The sequence below is a fragment of the Odocoileus virginianus genome, chromosome 6 (assembly GCF_023699985.2).
Source record: "Odocoileus virginianus isolate 20LAN1187 ecotype Illinois chromosome 6, Ovbor_1.2, whole genome shotgun sequence".
Lineage (NCBI taxonomy): Eukaryota > Metazoa > Chordata > Mammalia > Artiodactyla > Cervidae > Odocoileus > Odocoileus virginianus.
Genome location: NC_069679.1, coordinates 35,409,615 through 35,429,465, shown reverse-complemented (window position 1 = coordinate 35,429,465; position 19,851 = coordinate 35,409,615). Strand labels below are relative to the sequence as shown.

General features: G+C 35.6%; 1 protein-coding gene across 12 annotated transcripts in view; it reads right to left on the bottom strand.

Moving 5' to 3' along the window:
• HERC1 (HECT and RLD domain containing E3 ubiquitin protein ligase family member 1) overlaps nucleotides 1-19,851 on the bottom strand; it is a 206,459-nt gene that overhangs the window by 102,829 nt on the left and 83,779 nt on the right. For 9 of the 12 annotated variants that reach the window (XM_070469147.1, XM_070469145.1, XM_070469153.1 and 6 more), the window contains 10 exons: nucleotides 17,911-18,063; nucleotides 17,653-17,785; nucleotides 15,855-16,046; nucleotides 12,997-13,218; nucleotides 10,687-10,860; nucleotides 7,185-7,299; nucleotides 6,981-7,101; nucleotides 5,181-5,352; nucleotides 2,383-2,722; nucleotides 1,849-1,969 (listed from right to left, as the gene is read on the bottom strand). In XM_070469147.1, the coding sequence (XP_070325248.1) occupies nucleotides 1,849-1,969; nucleotides 2,383-2,722; nucleotides 5,181-5,352; nucleotides 6,981-7,101; nucleotides 7,185-7,299; nucleotides 10,687-10,860; nucleotides 12,997-13,218; nucleotides 15,855-16,046; nucleotides 17,653-17,785; nucleotides 17,911-18,063 (1,743 nt within the window). The remainder of the gene's footprint in view (nucleotides 1-1,848; nucleotides 1,970-2,382; nucleotides 2,723-5,180; nucleotides 5,353-6,980; nucleotides 7,102-7,184; nucleotides 7,300-10,686; nucleotides 10,861-12,996; nucleotides 13,219-15,854; nucleotides 16,047-17,652; nucleotides 17,786-17,910; nucleotides 18,064-19,851) is intronic. The other 3 variants (XM_070469152.1, XM_070469155.1, XM_070469156.1) reach the window with 1 other exon arrangement.

Sequence of the window (19,851 nt, the reverse complement as noted above, 5' to 3'; positions counted from 1 at the left end):
ATGTCAAGAAAATGGAACCCTTAGTACTGTTGGTGGGAATGTAAATTGATATAGCCACTATGGAGAATAGCATGGAGATTCCTTTAAAAACTAGGGATAAATCTACCATATGACCCAGCAAACCCACTACCGGGCATATACCCTGAGAAAACCACAATTCAAAAAGACACATGTACCCCAATGTTCACTGCAGCACTATTCACAATGGCCAGGACATGGAAGCAACCTAGATGTCCATCAACGGATGAATAGATAAAGACATGGTACATATATATACAGTGGAATATTACTCAGCCATAGAAAGGAACAAATCTGAGTCAGTTGAACTGAGGTGGATGAACCTAGAGCCTGTTATAGAGAGTGAAGTAAATCAGATAGTAAAAAATAAATATCGTATATTAATGCATATATATGGTTCTAGAAAAATGGTACTGATGTACCTATTTTTAGGGCAAGAATAGAGATACAGACCTAAAGAATGAACTTGTAAGCACAGCAGGGGGAAACAGAGGGTGGGATGAATTGAGAGAGTAGCAATGAAATATATACATCACCAAGTATAAAACAGATAGCTAGTGGAAGTTACTGTATAACACAGGGAACTCGGCCTGATGCTCTGTGAAGACCTAGAGGGATAGGATAAAAGGGTGGGGAGGGAAGGAAGCTCAAGAGAGAGGGATATATATATATATATATATATATAGTGTATATATATATACACACTTATGGCTAATTTACATTGTTGTAAGGCAGAAACCAACACAACACTGTTAAGCAATTATCCTCCAAAAATATATAAATTTAAAAAAAAAAAAAAAATCTCTTCAGCAGTAGAATCAGGGTCAGTAGCCAAGCCTAAAACAGTAGTCAAGTCTAACACATTACCACATACACAACAGGCACTGCTATCCTCATATCACACAGTAGGACACTAAGGCCCAGAGAGGTAAAGGAGCACATACAGATTCAAATAAAAGGCAGAGGAACAGTCAAAACGAAAATCTAGCTATCAACTCCAAGTCCAAAGCTACTCAAATAGAAACTATCAGACTGTTCTCATTCTATAATTTATTTAACCCATCACACTACAGCACACATTACTTCCTACTTCTTATATAGATCAGCATCTCATTTCTTTGATTTTTACCTTAAATGCCTGCAATCCAAATCCTGAGGCTTTTTTTGATAGGTAACTGAGAGCTACTGAAAGATTTTGAGTAGAGGAGATATAAATAGATTTGTATTTCAGGAATATTCTTCTGGTGAAATGCTGAACATGGGCATAAGACAAGAGAAAGGGAAACCAATTTGAAGGTTTTGTACTAGTCCATGAAAAGAGAAGAAAAATTTGAGACAGAACAGTGGCAGGAGGGATGGACAGGACATATTAGAAAGGTATTAGGAGTAAAATTTTCAAGGTAGGACTAATTGGACTGTGGGGAGTGAGGAGGACCAGGAACTAAGAAAAAGTAGAGGCAAGGATCAACTTAGGTTTCCAGTCTGGAGAGTTAATACGAAGACAGTGGATGGGAAAGAACAGGTTTGGGAGAAAAACGAGTTTATTTTTGGATAGGTTAAGATTGTGGTCACCTGACATGTTCAGGTAGAATGTCCATCAAGGAGTTAGATACATGAACTTGGAGGTTAAGAAGAAGTCAGGGCTAAAGAAAGTAAGCTGAGAGTCACTAACATACAGGTGATAAATACCTATGCAATAAAGTTATCTCATTTCTCTTAAAAGTTCTTTTTAAAAAAACTTTTTTGTCTAAAGCAAATGTATATTACTTACTCTAACCAAAGTCTTATGTATTTATACAAAAATCCTTTACTGAATCTAGGTATACCTACCAGTGCGTAACCCTCTTCATCTGATTCAGGCTGAGACAAATCAGATTCACTCCTCGATTTGATCAGTCTATAATTTGGACTTGCGTGGACTAGCCGGCTCTCTGCAGTAAGACTTTCACTCCTGTCTCACATGCACAAAGAAAAGTTTTTCGATTTGGGACTGTTAGTGAACATAAAATTGAATGGAACTAGCAGCATAGAGATAAAACACACACACAGTGAGGAGTAATTATGACTGCTGATGGAAAATCCTGGCTCTCAGTTAGGTCTAAGCACAAAGTCTTCTTCATCAATTACAGAGATATGCAAATATTTTCATGTTTCTCAACTACTGTTGCTTATATGTATGAAAAACTGTGCTGTCTCATTTAATCAGAAATTTATCCTCCTGGTTGAACTAGGATCACTCTACATTAAATTCATCCATCAATTTGTATTTCCTCCTCCATGTCTGTTTTAACTTCAGAATAAATCATTTCAATGCGTACAGAAACAAAGGGAGAAGAAATGTTTTAAGTTTCTACTCAGTCCCACCTGGTCATAAGTCCACCCCCTTCAGAGGTACTCGTGGAAGGCTGCTGCAACTGTCCTTCTTCCCTTCGCTTCTGAAGCTCCTCAATCACAGGACTTACTCCTAATATTAACAGGGCACATCGATGGATCACGGAGTTGCAGGCAGCAGTGTACACATCCTGACCCTCAGGAAGGTCTGTGCTCACCCTTCGCTCTTGCTGAGCCTGAGGAGGTGGATCATCAGCTCGAGCCCCAGACCCTGCCCCACTGTTCATTCTATCTCGATCTCGGCTACGAGCTACTTCACGGGCCGAGAGGAAACACTGAAAGATTTCTGTAACATGCAACACAAAAACAAGGTCTTAACACATGGGGAGAGAAGAGCAAAGAAAATAACAATAAAAATAGTCAAAAAGTTTGGACCAAAAACTTACTGAAAGAGGGAAAATTATTTTTTAGACATTAAATACAGCATCTAAGTAAAAATTTTATCGAAAATATATGTATAATATTAAACTTCTTGTAAAAATTACAATAGGAAATACTCATGCTTTTATAGAATTTAGATTTGGTTGATTCTATTTCTACTCTTTTGAGTTTGATCAGTAGTTTACAAAGTGTGGTTCCAGAAGAGCAGCATCAACATCATCCAGGCATTTGTTAGAAATGAAAAATACTGTGCTTCTCTCAGACACTCTAAATCAGAAGCTCCGGGCATGGAGCTAGCAATCTGTGTTTAAACAAGCCCTCCAGCTGACTTTGAAGGCCATTATAGTTTGAGAACCACTGGGTTAGATAAAAATAACTGCCCATTTCTGAAATGTTCACAACCTTGATTTGAAAATTGTCAGGTTACAAGAGAAAAAGTTTAAGTTGCATTAGTTAAAATGAAAAGCCCTTTTTCCCCTTCCAAAGTCCATATAATTCCTAACATCTACATGCTGTTGTATTTTGAACATATTAAATAAGCACAACCATTAAAGGTCTTTGCTGAAACAGAATCAGATTCTACTAAATCGCAGTCAAATGGCATCATTAGGAATGTCCATCTAACGAGAGCCCTTCCCAATTTACAAGTGTAAAAATTCACTGGGTTTAACAAGGTTCTGATGCAGTGGTAGATATTTCACAAGAGGAAAAGAATATTTTGCTCAAATTTGAGTGAAGGTGGTATTTTTAACGGAGAAACTAGGCCAAAAGTTAGTAAAATACTAGGTTCGTCTATTAATATGGAAGTGGTAGAAGTGGTAGTTTAGTCACTAAGTAATGTCTGACTCTTGCAACCCCATGGACTGTAGCCCGTCAGGCTCCTCTGTCCATGGGTTTTCCCAGCAAAGAGGTTTGCTATTTCCTTCTCCAAATATGGAAATACAAACTTTAAAATAGATCTGTATATTTTAAGGTATTATGATAATATATTCATTATGCTATTGAAAGTCCCTTATTTCTAAGAAAAACAAACCAATGAACTAACAGTCCAGAGCTGGAAACCAGTTAAAGTAATTAAGACAATTATCACTGGAATTCTGGGCAGACTTGGTTCTAATTCCAGCTGCTACTACTTGTGGCCCAAGGCACATAATTTTCCTTCCTTAAACCTGAGTTTGTCCATCTTTAGAACAAGGTAATACTAGAAATCATAAGACTGAGAGGATTATGAGTTAATCGATGTGAAGCATTTGACCCAAAAGGCAGCATATAACTGATGCTCAAAAATGGTACTTAGTTTAAAAATTATTACTCCCTGGTTAACTATAATGCTTTATTATACAGTAATTAAGGGTTACATTTTGGTTCTGTGCTTTTCCCCTTTGGTCTTAGCTTTCAGGAATTTGTAAACAAAACCTTAAGTTCATCCAAAAATGTTCCCTCAGCCTAGGTTTTAAAACTATAACTATTCTCTGGGAATTCCCTCGTGGTCCAGTGGTTAGGACTCAGCATTCTCACTGCCGGGACCCAGGTTCAATCCCTGGCCGTGCGGTAAGGCACCCCTCAAAACTATATTGTATATAATTATAATTATCCTCCTACTCTTCATCTCTAATGCCCTCTTCTCCATTTGGACCTTATATTTTTTCTTGTTTTAATGGGCTTTGGCCTTGTTTTGAGTCATCTCAAAATCATTTTTAGAAATATGCAAAACACAAATAAACTGGTAACAAATTAAGTGTCAAAATGAAGAATATAGACAATCTCAATACCAAATGTGTAGATGGCCATAATGTTTCAGGCTACAAAACTGAATATATACTTTAACTTGATGTAGCCAAATCACTCAAAAGATACTAACAAATATTTAAAAGCTTTGGCATTTCTCTTTAAACATTTAAATGACTATATTTTAAAACTATCTGTAGCCTTATAATATAAAAGCATGAAAAATGTCATTCACCAGCCAATAATATTCTCATGTAACATTCTCAACCAATAATATTCTCTCTTGCTTTCTACTGAAAACAGCAGTATAGTCAGTGGGTGAAGTTTATAATTTAAAAAGTTCTGCATATGGTCTCTCTCCTCCTCACCACTTAGAAGTCAGCCAGGCGAATGAACAATTTGGGACCCCTAGAGAACATACTTTAAATGACCCTATTCAATGACTCATGGGCATCACTTCATGAATGAAACTCAGTGGAACAGGTACTATTTCCAAAAGCCTACATATAGAGCTTTTCAGCCCCAAACACGCAATTCAATAGCTTAAATGGAACTAACACAGCTTTAAGAGCTGAAATGTTTGTCTCTCTCCTCTGCAGTCAGTTTCCCTACCAAAAAGAATGCCACAGTGTGTATCTGCAAAGCAAGAAGGGTGTACTCACTGCCAGCTGTCATCACTTCATGTTCTCGTTCTTCCTCCTCATCCTCTGGCTCTGCATGTCCCTCTTCCCGATCTCGCTCAGCCTGTTCTTCCATTTCAGCTTCTTCATCAATGGTCCGGGTAAATGAATGCTCCTGAGGATCAACATCTGCGGAGTCTTGGTTTTCTGAGATCTTAAAGAAATAATCAGAGCTACACTAAATATATATTTTTTAATTTTGAAAAATGTCATTAAAACCTTGACTTTTTTATCATGGAAAATAATGTTAACAGCACTAACAACTCATGAACTTTACCACAAAAACACAAACAATATACTGGATAAATCTGAAGAGATTAAAAAGAATGTATAGAGACATCTCATTAAGCTCTCTTCCTCAACATTTTTACTGTTCTGCTGTAAACTGCTAAATTAAAATGACTTGAGTATGACAATAAGCATAAAAGGTAATTAAGGAACATGAAATTTAATTCTATTCAGTCTCCCTCAAGTTGTGTATGTTATTGCTACTCTGTATAAATGTTTAATAATTCTAACTTAAAAGAGTGCTTTTTAACCTTTAATTGATGGAAATATTTAAATTATATTCTCTTAGCAAATTTCAGTTATATAAACATATTATTTTTTAATTATTTTCTCACTTGGCCCTTGAAGAAACCAAAAGTTAGAAATCTGATAAGGACAGTGTTATTCCCCATGGTGGTTATGATACCTAGCAGTCATCTAAAGAAGAGAGTCCTTATTATAGGTGTGATTCATGGTTAGATGGGGATACTGAGCAGTCAGTCAGACTCGCACAAAACATAAGTCATGTATCCTCACAATATGTAAGTTTCAAATGTGAGCTTCAACAAAATAGCTAATTAATACATTTCATGGGTCACTCACAAATAATCACATCCACAAATATTAAATCAGTGCATGCTAAAAGAATACTATAATACAAATGCAGAGAGAAAGTTTGGTTTTTAAAATCTAAGATCTATATAATGGAGTGCAAAGCATCTTATGTATGAAGCTTCAAAGAAAGTTTCAAAGAAATTCATATGTATAATTATGTATCAGGCTATACTCATAATTATAGGATCATGTTATCAGAATGATCAAGCACTTCAGAAATCATTTCAATTCTGTTGTAAGAATTACTTCCAGAACATCCTTAATAAAAGTTTTTAATCTTTACCTCCAGTGGTAGGCAACTCTAATCATTAGAAGGCTTTTTTCCTTACATTCATTCTTCACTCAGTTGTTACCCTTTGGTCCTACCTGTGTCCTCTGGAACAACAGGGAACATGTTTATTTCCTCTCCTACATGAAGCCCTTTAAGTATCTTTAAGGCAGCTAACATGAGACTCCCCTTTGTTTTCATTTTCTAATCTAAGTATTTTTGACATTTTGCAGTTCTTGTATAAGATGATTAACCAATCTAAGGTAGTTTAATATCTCTCATAAGTTATGGTACCCCAAATCAAATAGGATAATTCAAATGTGATCTGATCAATGTAAAATAAAGGAATAACATTTCATATGATTTGGACAATTCAATTTGTTACTACATATATGGCCTAGAGAATATATAAACTCTCTCAGGAGCCATATACACTTGATAAATAACTGGTTAAATAAACCCCAATTTTCTACTTATCCAATTTGTTTCACTAGAAAAAGAACTACTGAACATTTATTGAACATCTGCAATAACTAAGGCACATTTTTTTTTTCCCCTCACATAAACCAACATGGAGCTATCTCTTATAGCTTGCAGAAAAATAAGAGAAATTAACTGATTTCCAACTTTACCCATCTGTCTCTTGATGATGACCTGGTCTGAATAAGTTCAAGGTTCTTGCAAGCAAGTAAACGACTTCGAACTTTGTACACACAACGGTATACTTCTGATAAGCTTTTACCAGGTTGATATCTAAATAAAGAACCAAAATAGAAAGTTAATTTCTAATATCATGAGAGTAAATATTTGTCTGAGGATAGTTTTAAGTTACTTGCCGGCTTTCTCCACATGCTTGACTAAGTAAATTTGTATGTTTCAGAAGAGCTGCAAGAACAAATCTAGACACAGTGTCCAAGAGTGACTCATTACTCAAAGTTGCACTGTCCCAATCTGAAAAAAAAGATACACTGACATTTCAGAGAAAACAGTTCAGAGGTCTTTTAATAGCTTTAGTAACCCAACACCTGAATTTTATCATTTTTCTAAACAATTATTTAGCAAATGAACCTACTACATCCCACATACTGTGCTAGGAGTACAGCAGTAAATAAAACTAAATCCTGGATCTCACAGAGCATATATTCCAGTTGGGGAACATGTGCGTGCTTAGTCGCCCAGTCGTGTCCAATTCTTTGCGACGCTATGAACTGTAGCCCGTCAGGCTCCTCTGTCCATGGGGATCCTCCAGGCAAGAATACTGGAGTGGGCTGCCATGCCCTCCTCCAGGGGATTTTCCCAACCCAGGGATTGAAGCCAAGTCTCCCGCTATGCAGGAGTATTCTTTACTGTCTGAGCCACCAAGGAAGCCAAGAGGGGCATAAGGAGACAGTAAATAAAAACATTAATATGACAGATAAATGCTATGGAGAAAATTAAAGCATGGTAAGAAGAACAGGGACTTCTGTACTGTGTAAGTTTACTATTTTTTATAGACTGGTTTGGGAAGGTCTCAGATACAGCTACAATCAAGCAGAGAGATCTAGACGACATAAAGAAGAAGCCATACAGAAACAGCGTCCTTTCAAAAAAACTATGTCAAGGCTCTGAAGCGAGTGCAAGGAGGCCAATGCAGTTAGAGCAAAACATGGGTGCACAAGAGTCATAGAAGACATCAGAAAGCTGTCTGAGACCAGATCACATACAGCCTTGCCACCCATTTCAAGGCCTCTTCATTTTACTCTGAGGAAAATTGGAAGGATCATCAGAAAACTTTGAAGAGATATGAGATGATATGATCTGTGTTTTAAAAGGCTCACTCTAACTGCTGAGTACAGAATTTACTATAGGAACAGCAACAGCAGAAGCAATTATTACAGTAATTCAGGTAAGAAATTATAGTGGCTCAAACCAAAGTAGTAGCAGTGGGGGTAGTAAGAAATGGTCAGATTTCTTAAGTATTTTGAAGACAGAGTTGAAAGAATTTGTTGATGGATCAGATGTGAACATAAGAGAAGTCAATGATGACTATAATATATTTAGAATGCAGTTGGCTTTTACCGAGAGAAGAACAGCCCTTTGGGAGGATGGGTATCTGTAATCAGGTGTCTATTTCTGAATAGTACCTTTTAGTTATCCTAGTAGAGATATTGAGTAAACTAGTCAAGTGTGTATGTATATATCTGGTATTTGAAGTTATTGAAGTATCAATAGACATTATGAGTACATGTACATTTAGGTGGTTAAGAAATAAAACAACATTTGAACAGAAATGAGTACATGCAATTGAAAACCCAAATCACAGCATTAGATGATGAGAACTAGTGAGCTGCTTTCTTTAATTCCATGTTAGCACACTGGTACTGTAAAAATGCAATACATTCAGTAGATTCCAAATGGGGATATGGGAGGTTTACTGTCTACTCCACTCCCAGAATGTCTGCTAGGCTCTTGTTAATTTGACAGATTTACCATGCTACTTAAAAACAAAACCAAGCAAAACACACTCTTGGAAAATATTAAGCCCCAAGTTATCTTCACTTGTTCTTAATTCCTTTTTAAAACTCCTATCTTAAGAGAAAAATTTTAAAGATCGACTTTCCAGTCCTTTCTGGATGCTTAGGTAAAAATTTAAGTTCAGACTTACCTATTTTACAGGTGAAAAAATGAATAAAAACATGTCAGATTTTAAGAAAATCTTACAGCTAGAGAATCTTAAAATAACAATTTGTATTACATACAAAATTTTCCACATTAGGTTTTTGAGAGATCATCTGTTTCAAGGGATTGCTTGCTATTCTGAAAATTGCTATGACTTAAAACCAAACAAGATCTCATTTCAAGTAGGCTAATATTAAATTTAAAAGCAACCTGAAGTGACATCCTTTGCAGTGTTTCAAATTTAGCAGGGACCATCCTCCTTTGCAATGTTTAAAAGGTTCTTTTACAACACCTTCACTAAAGTTACAGTCATTTCATACCAAGCTCTACAAAATGTTTCCACTATTCAGGTATAAAGTCTAGGCTATATACCTAGACTTTGTATGGGTATACAGTGTACAAGCAAATGAACAACGGAGCCATAGAGTTTTTATTCCTCTTATGTTTACATCCGGTTTTTGAAAGTGCTCACTGCAAAGTAACAAGTGACAACATGATATAAAAGAATACTTAACTGCATATTCCAAGAAAATGATGAAATAAGAGAGTATTGGAAAATATAACTTAGAAACAAGTTTTCTCTTCCACTATCATACTTTTCTACCACTGATGAAAGTCAACAAAATAGAATGAGTAAAAAAATAAATGACAGACTGTACTGCATGAGATTCAACTTTCAAACATATCATCTCACTGGTATTTTAAAGATCTGAATGATATGTATCTCATTTTTATTATATAAAGTATTATAAAATGTGAACATGTATTTACTTTTACCATTTTTATCACAGAAGGAAGAAAATACAAAGAAATAGGGAATTGCAGATCAAAGAAACAACAACATGGAGGAAGACAACTAGGGGTATGTATTCTGAAAAATCCAAAACATTGCTAAAGGGAGGAAGCATGGGGGACTTCTCTGGTGGTCCAGTGGTAAAGACTCCGTGCTTCCAATGCAAGTGGCTCAGGTCTGATCCCTGGTTGGGGAACTAAGATCCCACATGCTATGTGGGACAGCCAAGAAAATTTTTAAAATATATATATATATTTTTTTTTTTAAAGGGGAGGGGAAGCAAAGGAGCTGAAAGGAAATCAGGTATATCCTTTAAAAACTTGTACATAAAACAACCATATTAATCAATTAATCAATAGAAACTGAAATACCACTATACACTTTCATTACACTTTACTGCTGTACTTAATAATATATCTCATTTCAAACTGCTATCTTCAACAGCACTCTAAAAGAGGAAAGTGGTTTATAGAAGAGGAAAATGACCAGACCCAGAGCTCAAGACATTTACATACACATCATTTTAGTTCTTGACCAGGGCTTGCACAGGGAAGAGATTCATTAAACAAACTCTTATATTAGATCCATTTGCACTGCATGGAATCCTTCAGTAAAATGCTGCCTCTAGATTTATTATTCTTTATAAAAATCTCAATTTTCCCACACTGGATTTTCTTCAAACAGGATATATGTACATAAAAATACACAGGGTAGTTTCCACAAAAAGGAATAAGAAACTGTTTTTAAAATGCTAATTGTAAAATTCCTTTTTCTATAAGAAAATAATAGTGTTATTCCCGTGATTTTCCATTTATATATATTATAGATATATTAGTTGGTATTATGAGCTATCTACATATTTACCCCCTTTATCCTCTTTACTTTACCTTTACTAATAGCGTAATCCTGCATGCTGATCCAAAGGCTTCGAGCAGGCTCTTTTGAACAACCCAAGGCCAAATCTACGAAGACAGCAATTTCAGGCCGCAATTTATAATCAAAAGGCTTCTGTTCCTCATTTCCCGAAAGAGCTACTTCTAATAAGCAACTCATACATTTATCTAAAAAAAAAAAAATTACACAAGTTATCAATTCCAAGCCTCATAAATTTTGGTGCTACAAAAAAAACTTACCATATTTACTTAATGAGTGTGAAATGATATATTTCAAACCATTTTAAGTAGTTGCTATAAAGGTAAAGTCTTTTAATGCTTCTCAATTTGGGGTAGTATCACCCCTTTCTTGGTGTGACTAGATGTAACAACATTCCAAGAAGGAATTGTGGCATTTTGGTAGGCAGGGCCCTACATGTGCAGCACAGTCTTACGTGACAAAGAACTTTCTTGTTCAAAAAGGGTTGATATTCTTACTGAGAAACATGGAATCATTGGGAAAGAGACTAGCCAAGATTTTTTTTTCTTTTTGTAGACTTAAGGGAAAATAGTCACTTAAGGAAAATTAAGGGAGAACAAACATATTGATACTTTTATAAATAATTTCTCAACTGACATTTATATTAGTTAGGTGGTTCCTAACTTTTCAATGAGACATTTAGCATTAAAAATTCATTTTCCATTTAAAAAACAAAACATTTCACTAAATGATGGGTCCCGGGCTAATACCCAAAGTCAATTTAATTTAACCCATGATATAAATGAATTATCATTCATTTTTATAAAGACAAGGCCCATTTCCTAATATAAAGACTTTCCCAGCAGCTCAGTGGTAAAGAATCTGCCTGTGACGCAGGAGATCTGGGTTTGATCCCTGGGTCAGGAAGATCCCCTAGAGAAGGGAATGGCAACCCAGTCCAGTGTTCTTGCCTGGAGAATTCCATTGACAGAGGAGCCTGGTGGGCTACAGACTATGGGGTTGCAAAGAGTTGGACATGACTGAATGATTAACACTGCTATATTTCCTAATATAACAAGAATTTAAACATAAAATATAACATTTTAATAGTTATATAACCTTATAATTTAAAAACTGAAAAGTAACATTAAGACTGAAACTGATTTTATTCATACCAAAGGCCAGTTAAGTGAGTAAAGTAGACAGAAATATGAGGAAGATAGAGATAATGATACTTTTGCCCTCAGGAGGACATTTGGGACTATCACAGAGTTAGACATTGATGGCACTGGAACCATCTTTATGATGTTAAATGCCCCTTGGGAAAAAAACATGATTTTACTTTTCTTTTATACAAATGTTCCTAAGTACCAATGGAATCACTTTCTGGTTCATAAATGAAACAATAAATATATACTCCTAGCTGGAAGAGGAGGAAAGTCTTCAAAACCCCTCACTCCCACTCTTCAATCCCAAAGCAGAATCTCTGCAATTTCTGTCTTGGTTTCTACTTTTTGTTTCTCCTCTTGAAATTCTCTTAGATTGAGATTTCTTTTAGATTTTGTTTGTTGGACATTCTCTGAGTCTCCTTCTCTTACCAGAGAAATAATAAATTTAAAATCTAACAAGACCATATAGGCTATCTAATCTAACTCATTATTTCAAGGACTGAAATTAGAGGTCCAGAGAGACTGAAGGACCAATCCTAGATGAAACAACTACACCATCTGTTCATGACCTGGACAAACCTTCATGTTCAGACAGTCTGAGAGCTAGCCTACTAGCAAAGTAGACAAATGGGAGATGAGGCAGGAAAGGAAACTCCAAAGGTAACATAAATGAGGAGGAAAAAAAATACAGAATCACACAAGGTAATATCAGCATGAAAGCAGGACAGGCTGGGAGAAGAAGCGATTGGTCCTCACAGCTGAAAGGTGTTTCTGACCTGAGCCCTGGTAAGTCATGGTCATTACCTGTCTATGAAGCAGTTTCATTAGCTCCAAGCCCAAGCACACAAGTAATCAAGCATTTACTCATTTTTATGAGTTAGATGATTTGCTTAAAAAGAGTGATAAACAATAACAGAGTAGAACCAGACCTGTACTTCTCTAATTCAGGGGGCACTTTTCACCATACAATGCCGTAGGATTTAACTTTTTTTTTTTTTTTAATGGTTTTAACTTTTTCTGAGGGCTCCAAGTTACAGTCTTGGATCCCCTGCCCTGCAAATGTTGCGTTTGTTACCTATTGGTTCTCTATTCAGCAAACCCATAATAAGAGAAATCTCAAAGGAGGTATAAACACAAATGTATTTTATTCATAAATGTTGCAGAGAAGCACATTACCTAACTGAGGGGTGTCCATTTCTACACCATCACTAAAAAGTGGTGTTTTCATCCAATATGCAGTGTCCTGTTCCTCTGGAGACACAGGCGAACCCTGAAGCATGCCACCAAGACATCGCCCAATAAGAAGAGCAATTGTTCTTTCCAGATCCACAAGCCACACCCAGGACTGGGCTGGCTGAGGTAATGGCACGCCGGCAGGGTCGATCAGTTCTGGCCCTCCTGAAAACAAAATCATTAGTAATGTATCTGGTATTCAAGATTCTCAAGCTTTTTCATTTCTATTTCTATTGTATTGGAAGAAGATACTGAAGCAAAATAATTTTATAATGAAAACAAAAATTGTAACACTTTCTGTATATATAATCTTACCAAGCTAACTTAAAATACATTCAGATAAGTCTGCTATCATATAAAAATTGGCTTTGTAAAGTTACCAATTTTAAGATAAACATTGAAACAGTACATGGCAGAATTATCCCCCACTGGTTCTACCCAGATCAAACTTCAACCTTAAAATTGAGTAACTGAGGTAGCTTATCCCTCCAAAATCAAAACAAGAGTTGATCTAGGGGACTTCTCTGGTGGTCCAGTGGTTAAAACTCTGTGCTTCCAAAGCCCAGGTTTGATCCCTGGTCAGGGAACTAAGATTCCACATGCCGCATGACACGGCCTAAAACAAAACAAAAAGAACTGATCTAGTAAAATGACAGTATTACTTAATGCTTTTAAGGCCTGAATTCAGAATTGTCCTGTACTAAGATCCAGATCCATGCTTTCTTACTGTACTTTTGTTTTTAAAAGTTCTTCACTTAAAAAATAAAACCAGCTAGCCATAAAGATAAGAACAGATATCAATGAAATCATAAACAAAAAACACAAGAGATCAACAAATTAAAATAACTGGTTATCTGAAAACACTAAAAAAATGGATAAACCTCTAATAAAATTAATCAAGAAAAAAAGATGGCATAAATTTTCAAATTAAAAATAAAAAAGAGGATATAAACCACAAACACACTAGAGATTTTTTAAAACCATGAGTGAATATTATGAACAACTTCATACTGATAAATTTGAAAGCCAACAAAATGATATTTTCTGAAAAACTATCAATGTCTGAAATGAATTTGAAAAGAAACAAAAACTGTAAGAGAACAACCACTAAAAAGGGAAAATTAATCACTAAAAATCTATCTATAAAAAAAATACTAGGGCCAGATAGCTTTTACAGTCTTTCAAACCTTCAAGAAGAGATAACTCCTAAATTAGACAAATTTTAAACAAAAGAGGGAAAAAAGGAAGATTCCAAACTGATGTTATGTGGTTAGTATAACTGTGGTAGTAAAAAATGACACAAAGGATAGCATGAAAAAGGAAAATTATGGAAAAAAATCAGTTATGAACACTGATGCAAAATCCAAACTAAAATGACACTTACCTTACCTAAGACAAATAAGAGTAATAAGTCTTAGAAATTTCTGAGATGCTTCAGAAAAACAAGACTAAACTTGGAATGGCTCCATATAAAGTCTAATCAATATCCTGAAAACAGCTGTAACCTTAACATTTGACTTCATCTAAATCCAACTGACACAAAACAATGGGGTGTAAGACGGGCCCTCAAAGTATTCTGTTCAAAGTAGTCTTTCCAGGAGAAGAAACCAAAGTTTAAAGAAGCTATAAGTGACTTGCCCAAGTCACTTATACACCCAAGTTTAAACAGAGCCAATACTAGAATCGAAATCTTTTAATGCCTTAGTCCAGGATTCTTCCATTAAACATGTAATCTCACTTAAACTTGAAAAGTTTTTAAGATTTCAGTAATGAAACTCCTTTGATAACCTTAGGATAGACAGGCTTCAATAGAAAAATACATTGCTGTTTTCTAGACATAATATTTTAAGTTATCTTCAATGGAATAAAATAACCAGAATTTTATAAATTAAGAGTGAATTCACACATTATGCCTAAAATCAAAATGCTATTTTCTGGGCTTCCCTGGTGGTCCAGTGGTTAAGAATTCACCTTAAAATGCAGGAGACACTGGTTTGATCCCTGGTTCAGGAAGATCCCCCATTTGCGCACCACAACTACTGAGCCTGTGCTCTGGAGCCCAGGGCCACCAGGGCCACAGCTACTGAGCCCATGTGCCTGAACTACTGAAGCCTGCATGCCACAGGGCCCACACTCCACAACACGAGAAGCCACTGCAACGAGAAGACTAAGCACTGCAACTGAAGAGTGGCCCCCGCTCTCTGCAAATAGAAAAGGCCTTGTGTGCAGCAACTAAGACCCGGTGCAGCCCCAATTTTTTTTTTTAATGCTATTTTCTATAAAGAATCTGAAAAGAAAGATAGGTTCCCAATTTCTCCCTTTTACAATCAATCAGTTATCTATGTATCAAGCCAAAATACAAAATATTTTACTCTCAAAGATTCAAAACTAAAAATCTTTGCATTTAAGAAATAAAACTTAAATCAATCCACTGATTGTAAAATGTGTCATTATGCTGCCAACCAATTTACGAAACCAATGCTTTCCTATTATCCACTGTAAGATGTATCCGAATTAAGCCATGTCAAAATCTGAAAAAAAGCATGTCTTGAAATCAATGAAATATACTATTCAAGCCTAATAATCAGATAAAGACTCGATTTGTGTCACTTTATGTACAAGCAACTTTCTTAAATTTTCTCATCTCAGGTACCCACTTTACACTATAAGCTCTTAGACAGCAATGACTTTATCTTTTGATCACATTATATCCCAAAGTGTCAGATATGATTTGTCTGATGTGGGAAAGAGGAATAACTTTTCTCAAATGCATTATTTACTTCTTTGTTAACTGTACTTACCATGAAGAGGCCACTGTAACTCTTGGTCTTCCAAAAGAGCAGCAGCTGGCAGGAGTCTATTAAGGCAATCAAGAGGTGGCAACAAGTCGAGGAGATAACTCAGCAAAGGCCGAGCCACCGACACTGGGAGCAACAGGAGGGAGTTAACAATCTGGCAGAGCATACTGCCTGCAGCTGAGACGTATATCACATCTATGAAGGGCAAGAAATGTAACATGGATCAACTTTCAAACAAAGAAAAAAACTAATAAATAAGTTATTTTTGCCTAGAACTGGAGTGCACTAATTCAATAACTCTTTGTTGAATTATTATATAACTCTCTGGTAGCTAGGTTGGGGTTAGTATTTATTTACTTTCTGAAAGCATCACAACAGACACTTTATGGGAAAGCACACATATCCTTGTGCCAACAAATTCAAATGATTATAGCATCTTCACTTAAAATGTATTAAGAATTTCTCATTCACAGATTTATTCTCATTTTCAGATTCACTTAAGTATTTATTGAACACTTACAACCATATACCAGGCATATTATAGGTGAAAGGTGTATGATTGTGGATAAAGAACTGAAAATACCTGCCCTCACAGTGCTTACATTTTAGTCAGAAAGTCTTTTGTTTTTTAAACCAAATGTAATTTTTCAAATTAAAAAATTGTGCTCCAAAATCACTGCAGATGGTGACTGCAGCCATGAAATTAAAAGACACTTGCTCCTTGGAAGAAAAGTTATGACCAACCTAGACAGCATATTAAAAAGCAGAGACACTGCTTTGCTGACAAAGGTCCATCTAGTCAAAGCTATGGTTTTTTCAGTAGTCATGTATGGATGTGAGAGTTGGACTATAAAGAAAACTGAGCGCAGAATTGATGCTTTTGAACTGTGGTGTTGGAAAAGACTCTTGAGAGTCCCTTGGACTGCAAGGAGATCAAACCAGTCAATCCTAAAGGAAATCAGTCCTGAATACTCATTGGAAGGACTGATGTTGAAGCTGAAACGCCAGTACTTTGGCCACCTGATGCAAAGAACTGACTCAATGAAAAGACCCTGATGCTGGGAAAGACTGAAGGCAGGAGGAGAAGGGGACAACAGAGAATGAAATGGTTGGATGGCATCACCAACTCAATGGATGTGAGTCTGAGTAAACTCCGGGAATTGGTGATGGTCAAGGAGGCTGCAGTCCATGGGGTCACAAAGAGTCGGACCCAACTGAGTAACTGAACTAAACCCTGTCATCTTAAAATGTAAATTGTGGGAGTGGGTCTGGTAAAATTTTTACAATCTTGAGACATTCTTTTGATTTACTGAAATAACCAATTGAAAAAGTATATAATTCCCTTGCTAAAGCTAGCGAGGGGGCACTCTCTGTCCCCCTTCTGATGCCTATGTCAGAAGCTTTCTCTGTCCCTTTTATACTTTAATAAAACTCTGCTACACACACACACACACACACACACACACACACACACACAAGAAAGTATTTCAAGAAGGAAAGAGGATGGTAAATGCTAAAGAAAGGTGAAGAAATGGATGAAAATCTCACTTTATGCCATTTAATATTAATCTTTTTGAGTATATGTCATCTAATTCCTTTAAATTAGACCCCTAGCACAACAATGGGCATCTTTTAAGATTAACCAGATCAGTCACTGTTGCCATCATGCAAAACCCAGCTCAGGAGATTCAAAGTCATTCCTACTCCACTCAGAGGTTTCAGGCCCTCTTTGGCTTTAGAAAGGCTAAAAATTCCTGCTTTACAACCACAGATTAAATATGAAACCCAGTACCAAACATACCTCTTAATTTTTCTCCAACGCTGCCATTCCAAGGACTTTCTTTCAGCAAATTTGCAGAACGTGAATAAATATCTGTGGCATGAGGCAACAAGAGCTGAAGATGTTTATGAAGTAATGCCACACTGCTTGAATTCTGAAGGAAAAAGTTTCTAAATTACTACATTGGAAGATTCAAGATACAAAAATTTCATGGTTTGCCCAAATATCTGAGCTTCAAGGTCCCTGAGAAATGACCATAAAAAGCAAAGAATCACATACCTCACTAATGTTATTGATATGGCAAAATGCCAGCAGCTGTTTCTGCAGTGAACATAGCAGTTCATGAAGATGAGCGGGCTGACTGTTCTCTGAAGACGATGTTCCAAGTAGAAATTTATCACTGTTCTTTTCTAGCTCCCCAAATGCTTGATCCTAAAATGATACATAAATGAAGATTATATCTGAAGTGTTTGAAAGTGAAATTAATGTCCTACCATAAATAATTCTGATTTAAGAAGCCACGGTCTCCTCTCATTATTAATCCTTACAATCTTTGCTATTGCTATGAAGTCATTAGCTATAAGATGGTAAGATTTATCATGCAATTTCAACTTGCTTTTCCATCAAAAAAAAAAAAAAGTAATAATGTTTCACCACAAAAACTTTGAAAATGCAAAAAACAAGAAAAAGGAAAACAATACCCAAAGACAAAACATATCAACATATGCTACTGTTTTCCCAACCTCTTATAATATTTGCACACACTTGAATTTCTAACAACACAATTCTCAGAAATTACATTTATTTCTGATTATAAATGCAATAAGTGGACTAAAAACACATAAAAACTAAATACAAAGTATGACCCTGAATTTGAGGGACGGGGGGGAGGGTGCCAAAAAGGACATTACTGGGATAACTGTATAAATTTGAGCATGGACTATATATTATACAATAGTTCTGTGTCAATGTTAAATTTGCTGAATTCAGTACCTGCTCTGTTGTTATATAAGAAAGAGAACGTCCTTCTTAAGAAATGTATGCTTAAATGCTTAGTAATAGCCAGTATGATTTCTACAATTTACTTTCAAATAATGGATGGAAGAAAGGCAAATTTGGCTGAAGGGTATGGGATGTTTCTTTGAACAATTCTTGTAATTCATGCATAAATTTTAAGTTATTTCAAGTTAAAAATATTTTTTAAAAAGAAATAGTGTAAAAAATTTAGAAAATACTAAAACTGTATTTTTTTAAAAGAAAGTTTAAATCACCATTTAGCCAACCACTGTATCTAATTTTTTTCTGCATTTCTTTCCTGGTTTTATGTTTTGTTTTTTTTTTTTCATAAAACTACATGTTCTATTTTTAGTTTTCTCTTTTCTAACAGATCTACAAATATTTTTTGTATTTTCATAAACCATGTGTATGTAAAATCTGAGACAAAATAGTACACTGAGCATATATAATTTACATAACCATTCCCCAATTTTTAGATATTTCTGTTGTTTCCAATTTCTATTTCTTATAAATAATAATGTGATAAACATCCTTATGCATAAACTATGATCTTTGTTTATAATATGCAAAAGAAAGTCTCAGAATATTTTAAGGCTGTCACTATATCAGTTCAGTTCAGTCGCTTAGTCATGTCCAACTCTTTGCGACCCCATGAATCGCAGCACACCAGGCCTCCCTGTCCATTACCAACTCCCACTATATAAGTACCATTTTAAGGGGGCAAATAAGCACTGCTAGAGACCAAATGTGTTCCTTCAAAATTCTTATGTTGAACCTAATCCCCAATGCAGTGGTATTTGAAGGTGGGGCCTCTGAGAGGTGATCAAGTCATGAGGGCAGAGTGAACTTATAGGAAACCCCCGAGAGTTCCCTTGTGTGAAGACAGCAAGAAGACAGCTGTCTACGAACCAAGAAACAGGTACCACCAATCTGTTGCCTCCTTAATCTTGGACTTTCCATCTCCATAACTGTGAGAAATAAACTGTGTTGTATATAAGCTGTCCACTCAGTAGTATTCTATGATAGCAGCACAAACATACCAAGACAAGCACTCTTATTCTAAAATCTTAGAACAAGACAAATTGTTTTAAATTATATCAGAAAGAAACAGTAAATTACGATTTTCAGCCTAAAAGCAGTTATTACAGTTAGTATTTTATTTCCATTTCCATGTAATATACACATCTACTTCAGCCCTAATGG